General features: G+C 39.3%; 1 protein-coding gene across 1 annotated transcript in view; it reads left to right on the forward strand.

Annotated features, from left to right (window-relative positions):
* Positions 1-21,299, forward strand: part of LOC119423497 (protocadherin-15) — a 322,189-nt gene that overhangs the window by 242,998 nt on the left and 57,892 nt on the right. Inside the window, exons 26-30 of the mRNA XM_037690893.1 lie at positions 1,548-1,657; positions 1,888-2,028; positions 10,432-10,559; positions 20,626-20,847; positions 21,050-21,138. Coding sequence (XP_037546821.1) covers positions 1,548-1,657; positions 1,888-2,028; positions 10,432-10,559; positions 20,626-20,847; positions 21,050-21,138 — 690 coding nt within the window. The remainder of the gene's footprint in view (positions 1-1,547; positions 1,658-1,887; positions 2,029-10,431; positions 10,560-20,625; positions 20,848-21,049; positions 21,139-21,299) is intronic.

The raw sequence follows: 21,299 nt of genomic DNA on the forward strand, positions 1-21,299 counted from the left end.
TTTCAGCTTGTTATACTCCTTTCATCTTGTTTCTGCATGTTTCAGCCTTTTCTGCTTTATCAGCTACTATTTAGCTGTTTAATGCTAATTTCAACTTTTTTTAGAAAATTTCCACTTTTTGTGCTCATTTGTGATGCTTTCAGCCTAATTGGGTAAACGTGTTCTTTCGGCTTTCTTCGGCTAACTTAAGCTTGTTTTACCTTTTTCAGGTACCTTCTGAGCATTGGTTAGCTAATTTCAGCTGTTTAGAGATAAATTGAAGTTTTTCATGGTAATTTCTTGCTACTTTCAACCTACCATAACTTATTTATGATCATTTCAGCTTGTTATGCTCTTTTCAGCTACTATTTAGCTGTTTAATGCTAAATTGAGCCTTTTCAGCTAAGTCCACATTGTTTTAGCTAATGTCAGCTCTTTCCCACTTTCTTCTGGTAGTTTAAACTTATTTCTGACTTTTCAGCTACTTTTCAGCTATTATTTTCTAATTTCAGTTGTTATTTTTTTGCTAATTTCCTAATTTTGTGCTTATTTCTGTTTATTTATACCCATTTAAGCAAAAATGTGTTCTTTCCAGTTTCTTCTGCTATTTTAGGCTTGTTCTTCCATTTCATCTGCAATTCAGCATGTTTTTTTTAGCGAATTTCAGCTGTTTTGCAGCAAGTTCATCAGCAATAAGCATTCACACTGCATTTTCACAGGAAATGCAATATCTTTTGTTTTACCTTACCCTACTAAGATGATGTTTATGTACATGCGTGTATGTGTTTGTTAACAAAATATCTCATGAACCACTAGATAACTTTTAATTATTGTGGCAGAAAGTCATCAGTGGATGTACATCTACAGCTTAGTAACATTTTCAGCCAATCCGACTCGAGATGACCACCAAATTAGCACTGAAATGACTGCAGCTCGGCCAGTTTTAAAGATATTTATTTACACTGAGGTAGAGACCTCATTACAATATCATTGAGCTGTTTGCTGCATCTGAATAAACACGACATGGACTGAAGAAGATAAGCAATGAACTCTGAGGGAGGCAGAAGGGGTGACGGAGAGAACGTTAATGCTGAGTTGGTCTCTTGAACAATCCATGAGGTGAGGACAAAGCAGGCAGAATGAATGAGCACTGCCACTGCTTTAAAATGCACTAATTTAGTCAATGTGAGACTGAAAAACGTAAACAACCATCACTAATGGCGTGCCTGCCAGAGTTATACAGCTCTGCTGAGTACAAATTAACTAGACGAAACATCGTTTTAATGATTAAACCAAAAAAAATGGGGGGAAAAATGTGTTTATTTTTGGTGCTACCTTATTCCCGCACTTCTCTTTTTAATTGGAACACAGCTTGAATACTTTTTAGTAAAAACGCTGCCAGGTTTACCAGTGGGGGAGGGGGGGGACACGAATGCTTTACGGATTAAATTCTCAGCTGTATTTAACCTGCCAGATCTCAGTTACCCTTTGAAGAGAAGTGGGTCAGCCGTCCACACATGCACACTTGAGTTTTTTCCGTTAGTGCTGACTGACTGATCCATTCCCAGGTTTCCACCAGTGAGTGAGGAGGCTGCCATCGGAACCCTGGTGGGAGTCATCATGGCAGCGGCTGTCAATCAAACAATCGTGTATTCCATCGTTGAAGGCAATGATGGAGGTGAGTGCGCTGTGAGCTTTCCTGTTGGGAGTCTCTCTTGTGCACCAGCTTTTGCCATCTGTTAAAGCTTCTTCTTGGTTGAACCATCCCTGACAACAGCTCAGGGAACACTACACAACTTCTTTTTTCCTCTCTTTAAAACGTCAAACTGACATTGCTCACTCACTAGCTGTCCTCCTTGTACAGGAACTTTGTTTTTCGTGTATTTTTTATTGCTCTGTTTTCTGCAGATGTGTTCACGCTAAATAAAACTACAGGGAAGATTTCCACAGCCAAACCTCTGGATTACGAAACTAATTCCAGTTACGTCCTGAAAGTAGAGGCTGATTCTATGAGAGTGGTGTCCTCTAACCTTCGAGCTCCCTCAAAAAGTAAGTGTGTTGTTGTTATATCTGAAATTACAGGGTTTGTCGGACTGAGGCTTGCAGTGCAGCACTTGTACACGGATTAGTGGAACAGTGTGGCATAACAAACAAATTGCCACTTAAATTAGGTTGTGCATCTCAATTGGGACCAACAAGAAACTTTCCTAAATTTCAAATCTAGCACAAGTGTTCCAGTTCTTTTTGTGATATCTTGCAGGGTGACTGTGGCTGAGTGGTTAGAGCAGTCGTCCTCCAATGCAGGAGTTAGGGGTTCGAATCCATCAGTGGTCGCATGATCAAGTGTCCCTGGGCAAGACACTGAACCCCTCATTGCCTCCGATGTGTGTCTCATCAGTGTGTGAATGTGATAAAGCTCTTATTATTATCTTTAGAATAATTTGTTCCATAAGCTTTGTAGAGTTCTAGTAGAGTGCTGTATGAATGAGTAAATGAGGACACAGATTGTAGTGTAAAGCACTTTGAGTATCTTGATTAGATAGAAAGGTGCTATATAAGTGCTGTCCATTTACCATGTAGTGTGAGGGTAAGGGAACATTTTTCGGTGGCACATTTTAAAACAAAGGGATACGAGCTGTCCTAGTTAGTTTCAAGGGGAAGACAAGCTGAGAATGTAAAGTTAGTGGCATCAATAACATATACATATGAAGAGTAGAAAAAGTAAAGACAGCTGAGTTAGGAAATGTTGTAAGTTTGTCCTCCTGCAGTCTAAGCTTATAGCAGCATACCTAAGGGATTAATCAGGAAATCCAAGCCAACCTTAACTCTAGGATATATCAAAAAGGAAAGTTTTGAGTCTAGACATAAAGGTAAACAAAGTGTCAGCCTCATGGACAGAAACTCAAAACTGATTCCACAACAGAGGATCTGGATAACTGAATGCTTTGTCTTCCATTCTAAGTTTAGAGACTCTAGGAACCATAAGTAAGCCTGCAGTCTGAGAGCTGTGTGCTGTGTTATGAAAGTATGGAACAATAAGATCATTTTAATAAGTCTACTTCACGTTGACTCTCTCACGGGTACATTTTGATCTTTAAATCACTTCTTGGTCTGCTGCCTTCATACATCTCCTCCTACATGTGACTAGTGAGTGCAGCTACAGCGTGCACTCTCAGGACACTATTACCTGCAGTGGCCCCTAAGTGCAGAATGAACTAGGCAAAGGGGCCTTCTCCTACTCTGCTCCTGTTTCCTGGAATATCTTGCAAAAAGATCTGAAGCTGTCGACCTTGACCTCTCTGAGTGGCTTCAAACATCTGATAAATTCCTGACAAAACCAATGCAGACATTTTCTTGTTTTTAGGTTTTTACATCACCTTACAACCTAGCTGGGTTTTTTTTTTAAATACCATTTTCTTTCACTTGTTCTTCTCAATTTGTATGCTTGCTTTTATGATCATCTATTGTTGTCTTTGTTATCCACTGTTGTCATCATTCTTTGTTAAAATCAAACCTCTCTTGTAAATGAGTCACGGAGGCTCAATGGGATTAATCTGCATAAATAAAGGTTGAATGAAAATTACATTAGATATTTTTATTAATATTCTTTAACAAGGGTTAAAATTGGGCAAAAGCATCCATCTATCCATTATCTTTACCCACTTCTTCCTTTTGAGTCACCGTGGGTCACTGGTGCCCATGTCCAGCTATCACTGTACAAGAGGCGGGGGACACCCTGAACAGGTCTCCAGTCCATCACAGGGCTTCATAGAGATAAACGAGAAACAACCATTCACTCTCTCACTCACATCTAGGGACAATTTAGAGTTGCCATTCAGCCTAACATGCATGATTTTGGTCTGCGGGAGGAAAATGGAGCACCCATAGAAAACCCATGCATGCACAGAGAGAACATACAGACTCCACCCAGAAAGGCCCCCGGACTGGGGTTTGAACCAGGGTGACCTGCTCACTGAGAGGCAGCAGCTCTACCAACTGCAACACCGTGCTGCCTAGGCAAAAACATGTAAAAGCAATTGTAAAAGGAAGAAATCAGAACAAGATATAGTTTAATGTATCTTTAAGTAGAAGTACCACCTTTTATATTAATGTTGATATTCCACCACTAACACAAAAAATTGTATCCTAAGCTGAAGTCAATAACTAGCTATGCAACTTTAATATGGCATATTAGCCTAGTGTCTTTTTGCGTAAAGGTGTACTCGCAGCAATGATGGTGGGTCAGCTTGTTGGGGTGTCCCATTTTATTATGGAATATTTTAACCACTGTCCCTTGATACTTTGAATTATGAATCCATTGGTACATGTAGGAAATAGGAAAGTCATCCTCAGACTCCTGATACTTGAAGTGAATGGCTTCTTCTTAGACTACTAACCCTTACCTTAGACTCTATTTCCCTTGCATTTATGGAAATGAAACTGCCTTAAAAAACTTATAACACAGCTGAACTTCTATACAGACTGCAGAGGGTGTACGCATCAGTCACAGCCACGTTGTTCAGTAAAGCTCACTAACTCTGGACATATCAGTCCAACAATCTGCTCTATTCAATGCTGGTGGCTCACAGTGGAGGCAGACAGATATGGGCCTCCTGGGTCCAGCAGCTCAAGTTCTGTCAATGTTACCTATGCAACAATGCAGGTTCTTTGTAAGTGTGCATGTGCCCCCTGAAACATTGGTCTCTTGGTGTTTGGTCTGTGATAGTAGATCTTTGCCTGCATCCATGTGAAGTGTGACATCTGTTGTTGAAATGCAGGCACTCCAAGGCTTTTCTATTCATCTTCTTACTCGGAAGCTTCGACGCAGACGAAAGCTAGATGGCAACTATATGAGGCGGCTTGCTTTAATGTTACAGGGCTTTTAGTCATCTTGAGAGGTGAAACTGCTCTCTTGTTCCTCTAACTTTTATTATTGAAGCTCGCTCTTTGTGACCTCACACAAGACCTGTCCTCGACTTCTCATCTTGTCTGTATTCTATATTATATTTTGTCTTAGTTGATCTTGTCAGCTGTCTTTTTTACTATCAATCTCATGCTTGTCTTCTTGCTACTTGGTGTATATATTGTATCTGTACAGAACTTGTTTTGGAATTTCAACCTGGTTTGCAGCACACAAAATATCCAAATATGCTAGTAAGCTGTTTAACGCCTGTAAAGTTATTCTTTTTTTTTTTTTTTTCATTCAACCTTTATTTATACAGCTTAATCCCATTGAGCTTCGGGGACTCGTTTACAAGAGAGACCTGGTTTTAACAAAGAGTGGTGAAAAAAGTGGACAACAAAGACAACAATAGACAATCAAAGGATGTGTACAAATTGAGAATAACAAGTGAAAATAAAATGGTATTTAAAAAAGTAACAAAACAAACAGCTAGGTTATAATCTCCTCCTACATAACTCTGCGTGAGTGCAGCTACAGCGTGCACTCTCAGGACATTATTACCTGCAGTGTTCCCTCAGTGCGGACTGAACTTGGCAAAAGTTTCTCCTACTCCGCTTCTGTTTCCTGGAATATCTTGCAAAAAGATCTGAAGCTCTCAACCTTGACCTCTCTAAGTGGCTTTAAACATCTGTTAAGTTCCTGGGAAAAACCAATGCAGACATGTTCCTGTTTTTAGTTTTCTATACCGCCTTGTAATCTAGCTTTTTTTTTTTTGCTACTTTTCCTTTCGATTATCCTTTTTTATTACCATTTTATTTTCACTTGTTAAAAATAAATGAATAAATAAATGTGTACGCATCCTTTATGATTGTCTGTTGTTGTCACAGTTGTCCACTGTTCTCATCACTGTTAAAATTAAGGTCTCTCTTGTAAATGAGTCCCCTTGCTCATTCGGATTAACCTGTATAAATAAAGGTTGAATGAAAAAGGTGATGTAGAAAACTAAAAACAAGGACATGTCTGCATGGGTTTTTCCCAGGAACTTAGCAGATGTTTAAAGCCACTTAGAGAGGTCAAGGTCGAGAGCTTCAGCTCTTTTTGCAAGATATTCCAGGAAACAGGAGCAGAGTAGGAGAAGGCCCTTTAGCCTAGTTCAGTTCTCACTGAGGGAACACTGCAGGTAATAATGTCCTGAGAGCGCACGCTGTAGCTGCACTCACGCAGAGACGTGTAGGAGGAGATGTATGAAGGCAACAGACCAAGAAGTGATTTAAAGATGAAAATGTACCAGTGAGAGAGTCTGCGTGAAGTTAATGATGACCAGTTAACCAGTGAATACAGGGTGCAGTGACGGGTACGGTAGTTACAGCCAGTTATGAATCTTAGCGCACCATGATAGACAGCATTCAACATCTGTAGGGTGCTTGTAGGAGCGTTCATGTAAATATTGTCACCGTAATCAATGGAGGGAAGCAAAGTCACAGTTACAAGGCGTTTCCAAGCATTCAGGGTTAGACAGGATTTGTTTCTGAAAAAGAAACCCAGTTTAACTTTCAGTTTCCTTACCAAGTTTTCCACATGGAGCTTAAAAGAGAGATGTGAATTGACCAAGGTACCCAAATATTTGTAGGAATCGACAAACTCAAGAGGGACACCATTCAAGGATAAACTCGAAGAACTGCTGAGATTGACTTTTTGCATTAACAGTGACCCCTGCTGTTCAGGTCAACATTAAATCTGTTCAAGTCGTTTCTTTCGAGAAGAAATGCAGACAAAACACTATTATTTTGGTTTCATTTATAATTAGAACTAATGTGAATAGGGATCTAATTAGCCTCAAATTCTTTATTCTCTTGCTTTTTCTTCTCGTCTCATCTTGAATGCATTTTTTCTCTCTTCCTCTGATCTCTCCTGCTTCTTTTCAAAACATATCTGTCCTTAATTGAAGCTCTACTCCATGGCTTTCTCTTATTTTCTTTAATTATGGTGTTTACCACATGCTGTTCTTATTTCATTTAAGCTATTTGAATTTTAATAATCTCCTGGAATAAAAGTAGTAAGTCATCTAGAGAAAATGTTCAGCCTTTTTTTTAAGCATATTTGATCGGAAAACAAATCAATGGGTTTCTAACAGGATGTGAATCCTGCTTTAAATTTAAGTGAGGATGGTTATGAGATGTTCTGGCATTGTGTATTATTGGAAAACTTGACGAGACCCTGAGATCCACCTTCTAATGGTCTACAGAACTAGGTTTGTGTTTTAAATGTGTATGATTCAAAACTTCCTGTTTAGAACCGGATTAGATGAATGAGTCGCTTCAAGTCACCACCTCTGAAAATGAGATGTCTACTACAGTATTTACAAATTCAGCATTAGTGACTTTTCTTTACATGCATCTCAAATATTTGATTAAATGGCACAAATTAAAACAACTGCTGTAGTTTAAAAACTTTTTGAGCTTCCCCCCCCCCACAGCATGCGTTCATTATTTTTTAACTTGTTTAGGGATTTGGGGGGATTTGTGTACAGAAGAGAAGAAGAATTCATCAAAGAGGATTTGAGAATTTATTAATTTTTTTTAAATACTTGCCTAATAAGGCTTGAAGTGGGAATGTGTGTTTGATAATGAAAACTTACAAGTTCAGTTTGTTTACATTAAGTCACAAAATGTTAATCTCAGTGGTATGCGAGAAAAAGTAATCCAGTTTAAGACTAATTGCACAGTCCAGCTTTGAGATTTGCTCACTCAAAATATGAAACATAATTATATATGCTATAATTTAGGTTCAACACATTATGAATAATCCAAAACTTAATTAAATGAATTGGTCAGATTCAGAAAAAAAAAAGTTTTGTGAAGGGTTTGTGTGCTAAAGAAACTAACATATTCTCTGAATCTTCACTTTGATTTAATTACTATTGTAAAATATTGGATTGTCTCTGTTAATAAATGTTAAATTTAAAAAAGTGTTTTGAATTTAAAAAATAACCTCTGGACCAGTTGGAGAAAATGACAAGACTGATGATGAATTATACTGAACAAAACTATAAATGCAAAACTGTTGCTTCCATGAGCTGATCTCAGAGATCTTCTTCTTCTTTGCTGAGATAATCCACCCACCTCACAGATGTGGCATATCAAGATGATGATTAGACGGCATGATTACTGCACAGGTGTGCCTTAGGCTGACCACAATAAAAGGCCACTCTGAAATGTGATATCACACAGCATGACACAGATGTTGAAGGTTTGAGAGAGCATAAATTGGCACGATAACTGCAGGAATGTCCACCAGAGCTGTTGCCTGTGGATTGAATATTCATTTCTCTACCATAAGCCATCTCCAAAGGAGTTTCAGAGAATTTGGCAGTACATCCAACTGGTCTCACAATCGCAGACCACGTGTAACCACACCAGCCCAGGACCTCCACATCCAGCATCTTCACTTCCAAGATTGTCTGAGACCAGCCACCTGGACAGCTGCTGCAACAGTCTGTTCGCATCACCAAAGAATTTGTGAACAATATTTTAGAGAAAAAGGCCTATTGTGTATGTAGAAAAAGTCTTCGATCTTTGAGTCCATCTCATGTATAATTGGAAGCAAAAACAAAAGTGTTTCATTTATATTTTTGTTCAGTGTATGAATTGGGACAAAATGTTCCAAATTCAGAAATGCCTAAATTATCTGCTGTTGTTGTTTTCACCTTTACAGTTGCTGACGAAACGATTTTTACTGGCACCAACTAAAATTTATTACCAGATTATTTAGAAATTAATCAGCTTGAAATTTAAAATAATAATAATAAAAAAAAACAATAGCATAACACATTTCAAAAACCACTGTTTTTGGATGTAGGATCATTTCCTCAGCCGTTACTAAAACCTATAATGACATTTTGCCAATTATATCAAGGACAGCTGTATGAGTGGTTAGTCGTCTCCCAATGAGAAAGTTGAGGATTTGATTTCACCAAATGCAGTCATTTGTCGAAGTGTCCCTGGACAAGACACTGAACCCCTCATTGCCTCTGATATGTGTCCCATTGGTGTATGAATGTGATCTAAAGCACCGATTAGTCTCTATAAAATAATTTACTCAGATTAGATTTGAAGAGATGTATTAGAGGTGTGTGGATGGGCAAATGAGGGCACAGCTTGTGTTCTAAAGAGCTTTTAGAATCATGTTTGGATATAAAGCATTATATAAGTCAATTTATCATTTAAATCTATTCAATCTTGATAAAGCATCAGAGTTCATTGTCACACTTTTCTATTTGATTGTTCTGAAACATTAAAAAGATATATAAAACTTTTAAAAACATGAACTATATGCTTTTTTCCCAAAGCTGCAGAATATTAAGTTAATTACTTAAGTAATCACAATTCAGCTGTTTGGAGTCGCCATGAGATGTACTAGCGATGTGGAAATTAAAGAGCTCAGTCTGACCTAAAACAATGTTGAAATCTGAATCTGGCTCTGGACTTGGAAGGCTGACCATCTCAATTTCTTCTTGGGTGCTATGGAAACAAGACGCTCTGATTCCCTCATCATCCCCTCCCGTCCCCAAGGACATGGAACAGTGTCAGTGCTCAATTGAGCTGGCTGATAAACAAACACCTCTTATCAGGATTAGGGCTCTGGGCTCTGAACTGTGCTATGCTACAACTTCCCCTCAAACTCATGCCTTCACTGGCCTTCCTCATTGCCTCCCCCGGTGCAGCAACCTAGGAGATGCGAAGGCACCAAAGGACTGTGTTGCTCACCTGACAGTCGTGCTGGGACCCCTGCCCCCTACCCACTCCACATGCATATGTATTATGTCTTTGTGTGCTTTTTGTGTTGTACTAAGGTCATTTTTTGCAACTCTCATACTGTGTTCCATAGGACACAGTGCAAGATTTGATTTTTTTACACCTACCCTCCCCCTCATGTTTCTTTGTCCTTATCTGAAAATAAGGCTGCACCTGCCGAGGCGGTGGCCTCAATCACCTCCGTCTCCTCTTGTCAGTTGTTGTTTATGTTGTTCTTGGACGGGCTGTACTGAAAATGCAGTTTAGTTGTGCTTCAGTGTAATGACAATAAAGCTGATTCTGATTCCGATATTAGTTAAATTTAATATAATTAGTTTTATTTAATATAAGTTTACCTTTGTGATTTTACCACTCAGGGAGTCTGTCCATCATGGTCAGTCTAACTGCACATATAAACACCCGGATGACCTGTATAGAAAGAAAACAGCTGAAGAAGATAAAAGTTTGACTCGCCGCCATCATCACCAGAACAGTTGCTCAGTGTAGATGAGCCACCAGCTGTGAATGCAGCTGTTGCAGGCATTGCTGACATCTGTAGATCTATGTCTGCATCTGCAGTTCAGCAAGATGCTGCTGCTTGTTTTTATTGCTGATATTTGGTCCAGGTTGGAATAGTGGCAAAAGAAAGTTAGCAAAATATGTCCATTTCAAACCAAAATTTGCTACTTTATGTGAAAATGTGTGTACTTTTTAGGGCCAAAGCAGAATGCATCTTATTGTGTGTTTTTATTCTAGGTAACACAGCCAAGGTGATGATCGATGTCAAGGATGAGAATGACCACCCACCTGTATTCACCAGGCCTCTTTATATCGGAGGAGTTACAGAAGATGCAAAAACCTTCACCTCAGTCTTGAAAGTCCAGGTACAGTTGAAATCTTATTAAGTGGTTAAATGCTTATATCCACACCATCTTATGGGAGTTAGAATGGTGCTTAAGGTACCTGTGTGAATTTATATTTCTTTACTTGAGCTGTTTAGTCAATAAATAACTAAATTGCCTGATTAAAAACAGCTATTTGTTTCTTTTCCTTAAGTCGTGAACAAAACTCTTTGTTCCCACATCTTTTGTCCTAATGGGGAAGAACTTCAAATCACTGAAAACAATTTGAGTCAATCTCACATTATTCATTTACCTTCCTGGAGCTCAAAAAATATAAAAAGTAAAACAAATTGCCTAGCTTGTCTCTTCCATGCTCTAGCTAAAAAAATTAAATTTATTTTAATGAGCCTGGATGCCACAAAAAGGCTCAAATGGGTTCTCTTGCAGAAAAGTGTGTGCTTTAATATTTAATTGGGTTTTTTAAGATCATTCGTAGACGTTCTTGCTTCATTAAACCCTGCATAGTGACAGTTAGAGGACAGCTGAGGGAAGAAGGGAAAATGGGTAACAAAGCAACATTTAAATACTCAGTTACATGAGTAAATAAAGAGTACTTGTATCTTAATATGTTGCAAATATCTACAATGTTTCTACAAACAGCAGAAAAACTAAAAGAAAAAAAAAACACTTTCAGATACTTGATAAGGTGTTCTCTCCTTGACCATCATTCAGAACAGTTTACAGTTTTTTTGGTTTATTGTGTCAGCTCCGTGTTGATGTTTACTATGTTTAGTATAGAATGTCAGTCATCCAGGACATGAAAATCCTAAAGGTAGGCTCTCCTCTCATTGTAACAGTTGGAGATGAGAAAGTGTCTCAAAATTGCAAGAAAAATGTAAGAAAATAAGATGAATTTTCAGTTAGTCTCATTGAATTTTTAAGTGTTTTCACCCAAGTCATAAAGTCATTTTATGTGGCCAGTTTTTTTAAGTCATGGTGTATTTTCACCTTTCACCTTCGGCCCAATTTCCACCCACATAAGCAGCTGCCCCCTCATTTAGGATTTAATCGATTGTGAACGTTTAAAATTAATATAGTTGAATTTTGACCATTTTTTCCATAACTATGTATCACTGGCATAAAAAAAAAAAAACCTGGAGCTTTCTCATACTGGTGATAAAATGCAGCTCCAGCACTTTTGAGATGGGTTGAAGGGGCCCAGGACAAAACGTGAGACAGGTTTAAGAGGGCTTGACACACCTGCATTGCCTCTGACTCTTCTGAGAGAAATATTGTTGCACAACCTTTTGAACATGTTGAAATTCCAGTCAACAAAACTGTAAGCTTCTGATAATTTAACAAGGAAACTAAAGATTTTCGGAGGCTCCCTCACGAAAAGTATTTGCCAGCTGGTCATCAACAGTTACAGCCCAGTGACATACTACCTTACATTTTTTTTTAATAATGTGCAACTAGATCAGTTCTCTTGCTTCTTGGAGATGTTTCTGCCTCTCTTCCAAAAAGGCTTATTCAGTTCTGATCATAGGTCAGGAGTTCCAGGCTTCCAAGACTTTTATTTAATCTATGCTGCAGAATTGTCAAGTAAAATATACATCTGATTGCACCGATACAACTCTCTATCTCTAACAAAATTTAGAGCCTTGTTTGCAAACTCAACTATCATGTTTATGAGAACCAGACTGAGGACAAACAGACTCAAACTTGAATATAAATTACAGTGATTTACAAAGTATGTACAGCGAATAATATTGAACAGTATTATTTACAAGGGAGCTTGGGGAAGCGTGAGCAAGGAGGAAATAGGGTGAGTCCAGGATAATGGATGAATGTTTGGTTTGCCTCAGGTTGCTCAGCTCTTACTGGAAGGTGGCGATCTCGACACGTTGAGTGGAGGGTAGGTACTTCCAGGTAAAGGTAAGTAGCAGGGCTGGTGGTGGAAAGGTGACTGAGCAGCTGAAGGTAAGTACGGTTTTCTTACAGGCACGAGGAAGTAGATGAGGGATCCAGGGTTGGAGACTCAGAAGGCAGGTACTAGGAGCACAAGGAGAAAACGGGGTAAGTATAAATCCTTCAGTTCAAGAACCAAGAGAAGGCTGATAGCAACTAGCAATAGGTGTGTAATGCTCCAGCAAGTTATGGCAGTGCACGAACTGCCTCATTCCCTTGGGAGTTTTGCTCAATAATTTCATAAAACCACCAAGTAGGGTTTTCCTATCCTGGTTTTGCCACGGCGGTGATAACAACCATCCAGCCATTACATGACCCCCTACCCTGTGGAACAGGGCCATTATTATTCATACAGAGGCATCTATCTTCAGGACAGAACTTTCTTCATTTTCTAGAGGTGATCAGTCCTGACAATTCTGCATTGATTTGCAATGACCCTTCCTTGAAACAAGGAGACACCCTTCCCCATGCCGTTAAACATAAACTCATCTACTGCTCTCCACGTGCACCACTTGTGAAGAACATAACAAATGACTCATCTGACCATGAACCAATCATTCAGCTCTGTAATGAGGGTTTATGCGCTGCAGCCATACTGTAATCTCCCTCTCTATGTAGCTTTGAACGTGCTGCCCATGCTGACAGTCTTATCACGTCCTGCCTCTGTCAGTCACCAGAGGAAGAGTTATTTTCTACTTTTCATTTCATGTTATGATCACACACAACTATCACAATTTTTTTCAAGGTGGAAAGCTCACACGTTTTGGATTTCCAACCAGGTATTTTTGCGCATGGCGTCATTCATGACTGTTGTGCCTTCAGTGTGTTCAAGTGCTCGGGTTTAGGAACATTTCTTACCGAAAGCAAAGCAAATGTAGAGCTGAGAGACTTTACTTTCCATCCTTTGCAAAACCTTTTTTTATATCCTAAAATATTGTTTTGATCAGATATTTCTTTGGATTTTAGGAAAAGTCTTGCTCCAGTACCTTAAATATCTGGTTAGACATTTTGAAAAGCCACTGTCCAAAGTGAGCCTTATTTCATCCTTTCTTCCCATAGAGAACAGTACTGCTGACCCAATCTTTCCAGCATGTGTTTGCCTTTAATACATGTTCATTCTAGTCTGAATCTTGCGTTATTTACCAAGAAATGCTGTCATCTTGTGCAAATCTTTTTGAATAGCACTGAAATCAGGGTTTATTTTATCTCCAACATTGCCGGTTTCTTGTAAAGCTGGACAAAGTGAGATGAGTTTTCTGGCTCTTCTCTTTTCTTTTCTTTATAGTTTTGTCTCCTTTGTCCTCCACCTTGCTGTCTGTGACCAAGTAATCCATCTTAGCACTGTGATGCCTCCATTCTTAAAATGCACCTTGAGGAGTGAGAAAGGAGGAGAGATCAGACTTGCCAGAGGAGCTGTGAGGATACACATTGGTATCTGTGGGGTATAAAGGGATGTGCCATGTTTTCTCCAAATTATAACTGAAACATTAATGTTGTTAACAAATATTTTACAAAGATAAACAAATGGCAAAGATATGCAGGATTAAAACAGCAGCTCTGTAGCAGATATGTACTGTTTTATATGTATCTTCTTTGGTCTTTACCTCAACTCATCTACTCACAACATACATGGCAGAATGGATGTGCAGCAAAAGGAAGGAAGGAGAAGAGTTCACCATGCAGGAAGCAAGAGATAGAACATTGAACATGCCTTCAGATTGAACATGTCTGGCGCGATATGCTCCAGCATCTTTAGAGGCTGAATTTTTATTTAAACACAATCAACATTATTTACACAAGGTTTTCATGCCCAAGGACTCTTGGGTTGCCTAGAATTGCTATAATGAAAATAGATGTGCTTTTGATGATTCATTGAGTTTTATTCTAGTGTAGATTATTTAAAAATGTACACTGGCTTTACTGACTGTATTATTTTTTTTCTGTAATTTTCATTTTGATTGGATATATAATATGCAGGTAATGGACACTCTGTTCAGGTGGTTTTTTTTTTAAGTGTTTGTGGAGCACCTTATTAGGCCCAGCTTATTGCCTTAAAGAGAAAGTAGAAATATTTTTTCAAGTGGGTTTCTGTGGAATAGTTACTATATGAGGAGATGCTCTCTTACCTTCAGCAGACAACAGTCAAAACAATCTACAGTAAATAAATACAATTAAAAACAATAAATAAATTTTCATAGGAGTTGAGCTGATGACTAGCCTATCCAAGAAAAGTTTTCAGCTTGTTTGAATTTCTCAATCTCAAAAATTATACATTGCAGTTCAAAACAGCATCACTTTTGCATTGGATGGTATTTTACACTTACGTCTGGATATGCTGACACACGGTCTAGAGTCTATTATAGCACATACTGAGTAAAACCTGCTCTTCGTAAGTGAGATGCTAGAGTTTTATTGTCTCCATAACAGGGGGGCGTTCAATGCTGTTCCTCAAGAACCACTAGCCTGCATGTTTTACTGGTTTCCCTTATCCAACACACCGAGTTCAATGGTTGAATTATCGTTTCATGTTCTGCTGAAGACGGTTAATCTCCCATTGATTCAAATCAGGTGTGATGAAGCAGAGAAACCTCCAAAACGTGCAGGGTAATGGCCTTTGAGGGCCACTGGTTCAACATTAACATGAACAGGGAGATAGTTCAGGGTGTGTGGGGGGGAGGGGGGTGTCAATGAAAGGCAAATTAGAGAGAACCTCATAAATTAGTGTTTCTTTGCCTTTGTTTTGTTTTTTACTTGCACAGTAAATCAGAGGGCAGCACTGCTGCAAACCTGGCACTGACAACATTTTTACACCAAACTAAGATACTTTTTTTTAACATAATATATATTAAACCACTCTGGAATTTTACTTTAAGTATTACGGGTTGTTGTCTGCATTTTGATTATATGTCCATTGAAAGATGGACAAGTTATGGTGTGGTCTTCATCCTGTACGTAAACTTTCTCTTGTCTGGGTCATAACTTCTGATCTGTGTAACTGAAAGTGCATATGCGGTATGCTGTCTTTATGTCCCTAATCTGTATCCATACCTAGTTGATGTCACAGCAGCAGGTGCATGAGCAGGTGTACAGTTTATGTGATGCTAATAAATAGCACAAGTCTCGAGTTGACTCCTGCCTCACTTTCTATCCAAGCTCAGCTTATACAAGATATGCTGGGGCCAAAATGGTGTAGGGGCAGCCCAGCCTCCTCGGGACCCGAAGGTCCTGGGCTCGATCCCGGGTCATTGCACATTTTGTGGTGTCTCTGAGCAGGACACCTAATCCTGAATTGCTCCCCGGGCACTTGCGTAGCTGCCCACTGCTCCACCTGGTTGTATCCCAGATGCGATGGGTTAAATGCAGAAAGCCAGTTTTGTCTTTGTATGATGACAACACATAGCACTTTATTTATTATACAAGTATATTACAATCCGCTCAAGATAATTAATGAAACATGATACACATAAGCATCATCACTAGTGTAGCATACACTTTTCTTAATCCCAATTCCAAGGTCAAAGTCACAAATCAAGGTCAAAGTTAAAACAAGGAATTTGTCCGGATCGTACTTCTGATCCACTCAAGATAATTGAACAAAATGTGAAACAAATTAGTATCATCACTAGACAGCCTGTCACTTAATTGTTGCATCGCCTTCAATGTAAAGGTCACAGATCAAGGTTGAAATAAAAATGATAATTTTTTGTCTGGGCCATTGCTATAGATTGCTATATAATAGTATGTCAACTGGTGTATAATGTGTCGTATGCTGTACTCTTGCCAACTGTGCATTGAGCCATCATGCAATACTTACATACAGTATGTACGATGTACAAAGAAGAACAAGCCACAACTTTCAAATGGCACTCTGAAATAATTAGTTTTTACTTGATGACTAATGCAGATGATGTGTTACTTTTGTACCCACATACATACCAGTAAGACTGTTCCCGGTTGTTACCTCTTCCAGGGAGGCTGTGTGGTTAATGGGCTTAGTTTTGTTATTTTATTTGTCAGTTTGTTGGCACCATTACTAAAAGTCATAAATGGATTTACATACAAATTTTAACAGACACGAGGCATGGCCTAGCTTAGAAGCAATTAACTTTTGATGTCAATCTGGGCCCGAATCCACACATTTTATTTTTTCCTCCACTGGCAAAGGTGCGTCATCTCTTACTGCTCCTGTTTATCATTTTTTACATAATTGGCATCAGCCAAACATTTTAAAGCATCACTGGCAGATAATTTTATGAAGCTGATAAACCAAAAACATGAATGCAGTCATCTGTGCAGTTTATTAGGTGAAGCTACAACAATGCTATTAAAATAAGAAGATGTGAGAACAGCTGATATTTTAACAACAAAGTCCATGCTCAATAAGAGCTGATGTTTTAGTTTTCTATGAAAACAAATGTGCTGTAATGAATCTGTATTTTAAGGAAAACCCAAATTAAGTAAGCTAAATTTTGTCCTTGTGTGGTTTTCTCTTTTTTTTTTTTTTTGGTGTCTCCATGTAAATATCTGTAATGATAGTCTAAATTCCACATTAGGGCAAAATATATGTTCCACCAAAACCCTTGCCTTAAACTACTCCTACTTTTATGATGTCGAACGTGGTTTGATGGGTTTCATCCTTTAGAGATGATGGGTAAGTATATGGATAATAAATGTGACAAACCAGCTTAATTCTATCAATGCAGTGAAACCATGTTTGATGGTGCAAGTTGATTGGTTGCTGAGAAGAGGCAACAACTGTTTTTATCTCAAACAATAAACGGAAAAAGAAATAAAAACTGAAAAGCACAGGTAAAAACATGCAGCACCTACAGTGCAAGGGTTTCCCACTTGCCAAATTGTTGCACATACTGTATTTATAAGACTCACCAGCATAAAGCAGAAAGAGCTACAACACGTAGCCATAAGTCTGCAAAGCACCACAGCAGGGAGGATGCAAAAGCATGTCCAAGTCCTTAGTCTACAATCAAGCCTACCAACACACATTAATTCACAAAAGCTTATGAAACTGGTAAGACAGCTCGAGGACACAAATCCATTGAGAGGAGAATGATGTTTAGTGAGGGGTGGAGTACATCCCAAAAGGCATCTAAGGAACATCAATTTACCATTGGCTAGTTAGCTAGATGCATAACTCAGCTTGGCTTCATTGTTAATTGAGTGGCTGTGACTGAGTGGTTAGAGCAGTAATCCTCCAATGCAAGAGTTGGGGGTTCAATTCCACCAGCAGTCACATGCCTAAGTGTCCCTGGGCAAGACACTGAACCCCTCATTGCCTCTTATGTGTGTACCACTGGTGTATGAATGTGATCTAAAAGCACTAATTATTCTTTGTATAGATCTAGTAGAGTGCTGAATGAATGGGTAAATGAGGGCACAGATTGTAGTGTAAAGCACTTTGGGTATCTTGATAAGATACACAAGCGCTATTTAAGTACAGTTCATTTACCATCATCCATTATCTTTTACCCGCTTCTTCCATGATGGGTCACGGGGGTCACCGGTGCCCTTGTCCAGCAATCACTGTGCGAGGGGCGGGGTACACCCTGGATGGGTCGCAAGTCCATCACAGGGCCACATTCACTCTCTCACTCACACCTAGGGACAATTTAGAGTTACCAATCAGCTTAACATGCATGTTTTTGGTCTGTGGGATGAAACCGAAGCACCCGGAGAAAACCCATGCAAGCACGGAGAGAACATGCAAATTCCACCCAGAAAGGCCCCTGGACCGGGATTTGAACCAGGGACCTGCTCGCCGAGAGGCAGCAGCTCTACCAGTTGCGCCATTGTGCTGCCCCAGTTCATTTACCATTGACTGTAATTTCTGGACTATTGAGTGCACTCAAATATAAGCCACACCCACTACATTTAAATAATAATAATAATTTTGTACATATATAGGCCGCACTTGTGTATAAGCCGTGGGTGTCCATGTTGTAACGTGAGACATTTACACAGAAATTTTTTTTAAACCTTTGATTAAATATGTCCTGGTAACATACACAAATACTTACAGTAAATACAGCTGGTTAAAAAAAAAATACAGTAGCCTTAGTAGCCTACTAGGAAGTCATTGATAGCTATCTTCATCCTCCTCCTGCAGAGGACATTTTTAAACTGCCCCTCTATAAGGAGCCACTGGCAGACTGGAGCAGAAGTTGCTCTCTGCATGCCACCAGTTCTGGTAAACGATTTCTCACCACCAGTCATCCAAGCCTCCCACCGAGCTTTGAGTGTCGCATTAATACACAATTCACACTGATATCGAGTGACTGCAAATAATTTGTTGTGCCCCCAGGGAGGGGCACAAGTTCCCCCTCCTTGTTCTCTCCTCCACTCCTCGTTTCCTTGGTTCAACAGTGACCTGTTTGGTAATATCATAGCTCAGATTTTTTTTTTACCTTTATTTAAACAGGTAGTCTCATTGAGTCATGAGGACCCACCCCCACAAGGAGAGGCGTGTATTGGGCAGCTATGTGAGCGCCGCGGTGTGACGAGGCTAAATGTTTTGGCGGCAGGAAGCTCGTTATCCCGTCAAAAACCAAATATCCATAAATTAGCCACAGCATTGTATAATCTGCTGGGTTCAAAGCCTGTGGAAAAAGTAGCGGCTTATAGTCCGGAAATTACGGTAAATGCCAAAAAACATGACACTGGTCATAGAAACAAAGCACAAAAAGGGCAAGAATGAAAATATTATTATTGGCAATTACAACAAGACTTTAAAGAGATGTTCATTTGCATTTCAGTTGGACAAAGATTCAATCCATCCATCCATTATCTTCTGCTTGTTCTGAAGTCGTGTCGTGGGGGCAGCAGCTTGAGCAGGGAGGTCCAAACATCCCTCTCCGCAGCCACCTCTTCCAGCTCTTCTGGGAGGACTCCACGGTGTTCCCAGGCCAACCGAGAGGCATAGTTTCTTCAGTGTGTCCTGGGTCCTCCCCAGGGTCTCCTCCCAGTCACATGCCCAAAGCACTTCCATAGGGAGGTGCCCAGGAATCATCCTTAACTGATGCCAGAACCACCTCAACTGGCTCCTCTTGATATGGAGGAGCAGCGGTTCTGCTCCGAGTCTCTCCCAGATAACTGAACTTCCCACCCTATCTCAAAGGGAGAGTCCAGCTACCCTGCGGAGGAAACTCATTTCAACCGCTTGTATCCGCAATCTTATTCTTTCGGTCACTAACCAGAGCTCGTGACCAAAGGTGAGGGTAGGAACGTAGACTGACCAGTAAACGGAGAGCTTTGCCTTACAGCTCAGCTCCCTCTTCACCACAACGATTCAATGCAGAGGTTAAAATAGCTCAAATGAAAGAAAATGAGGAAAGGATTGTTTCAAACTGATCTGACTGAATTTTTATTGAAAACCTTTAAATCATGGACATTTGTAAATGCAAAAATAAACAAATAAATCAATAAATAAACTTAAGGACCAGGAGGGAGTTTCAAAAATATAGAGAATGGCTAAAAGTCTTAGCAAACAAAGACCAGTGATAAGAGCTTCAGTCACTATTTCATGCACAAAGTCCTGTTTATCTATAAACTTACTGCCAATGCCATGGACTCAGAGGACTTGGTCTTCTATTCGTCTTTTTTCCTTCCAATTGCTTTGTGCCCAGTCAGACAAAAAGGAAACTGTTCCCATAGCAGTACCTTTGATGAGCTGGATATCTCTGACGCATCCACGTTTCCTTCTTGTAAAGATCCTGCAATAAATCTGAGCATGTCTTCGAGTGAGCTGATAGCACAATAGATGATAAAAAGGTCTGCGTACAGTTTAAAACACGACGTCACAGTTTACTGCTTATTCATCGTAGTAAAACAGGCTGTATTACATGCTGAAAGTCCTTGGGAAGTAAAAATAATAAACCTTTCAGGGAAAAGTGAGTCCTGGATTAGTTAAACTTTTCAGAGCTTTATATTGTTCAGATAATCAAACACTTGAATTAAAATAATAATAATAATAATAATAATAAGGTATTGAATGGAGCTATAGTAATCACAGATCATTGTGTGTTCCCCTGCTTAAAACGATCATCACGTTCATCATGACAGAGGTTATTATGGTGTTATAATGGTGGTGATAATATCAATAATTGGTGTGTGATTGGGTTTCCAGGCTCTGGACAAAGACACCGGTAACTACAGCGCCATGATGTATCAGCTGGTCTTCCCCCCGCCTGTCAGCAAAGACAGCAAAGATGGATTTGTCATCGAGCCGTACAGCGGCGTGGTGAAGACGGCCATCGTGTACCGCAACATGAGGAGGTCATACTTTAAGTTTGAGGTGGTTGCCACAGACAACTATGGCCAAGGACACAGCAGCAAAGCAGAAATAGTGGTATGTGTGTTTAATTAGTTTAGTTTCTATTATATGTGTTTACTGTTTAAATAAAGCACTAGTTCTGTTGATTGCAATGTTATTTATTTAAAAACTATATATTTTCCTTTTCTTAATAAATGAGCGTCTTTTTTTTTTTTTTTTTTTGGCGTCTTTCCGTTGAAGCTCTTATTTTACAAAATCTATGATTTTTGTCGTTTAGGTGTCAGTTGTTAACCAGCTGGACATGCAGGTGGTCGTGTCAAACGTTCCTCCAACTAACGTGGAGAAAAACAAAGACAAGCTCCTCAGGTAACGATTCATTCTTTGTCTAACCTCCAACTTATTATATTTATGAAAACACAGATGTTGTTTTGGTCCAAGAGTTTTGTAGCCTGTGGTTTGCTTAATGGAAGTTCAACACAAAAATAAAGTGGTTGCAAGGAGAATCTGCGAGGATAAATGTGTTTATA

Source organism: Nematolebias whitei, chromosome 17 (assembly GCF_014905685.2).
Source record: "Nematolebias whitei isolate Nwh7 chromosome 17, NemWhi1, whole genome shotgun sequence".
Classification (NCBI taxonomy): Eukaryota; Metazoa; Chordata; class Actinopteri; order Cyprinodontiformes; family Rivulidae; genus Nematolebias; species Nematolebias whitei.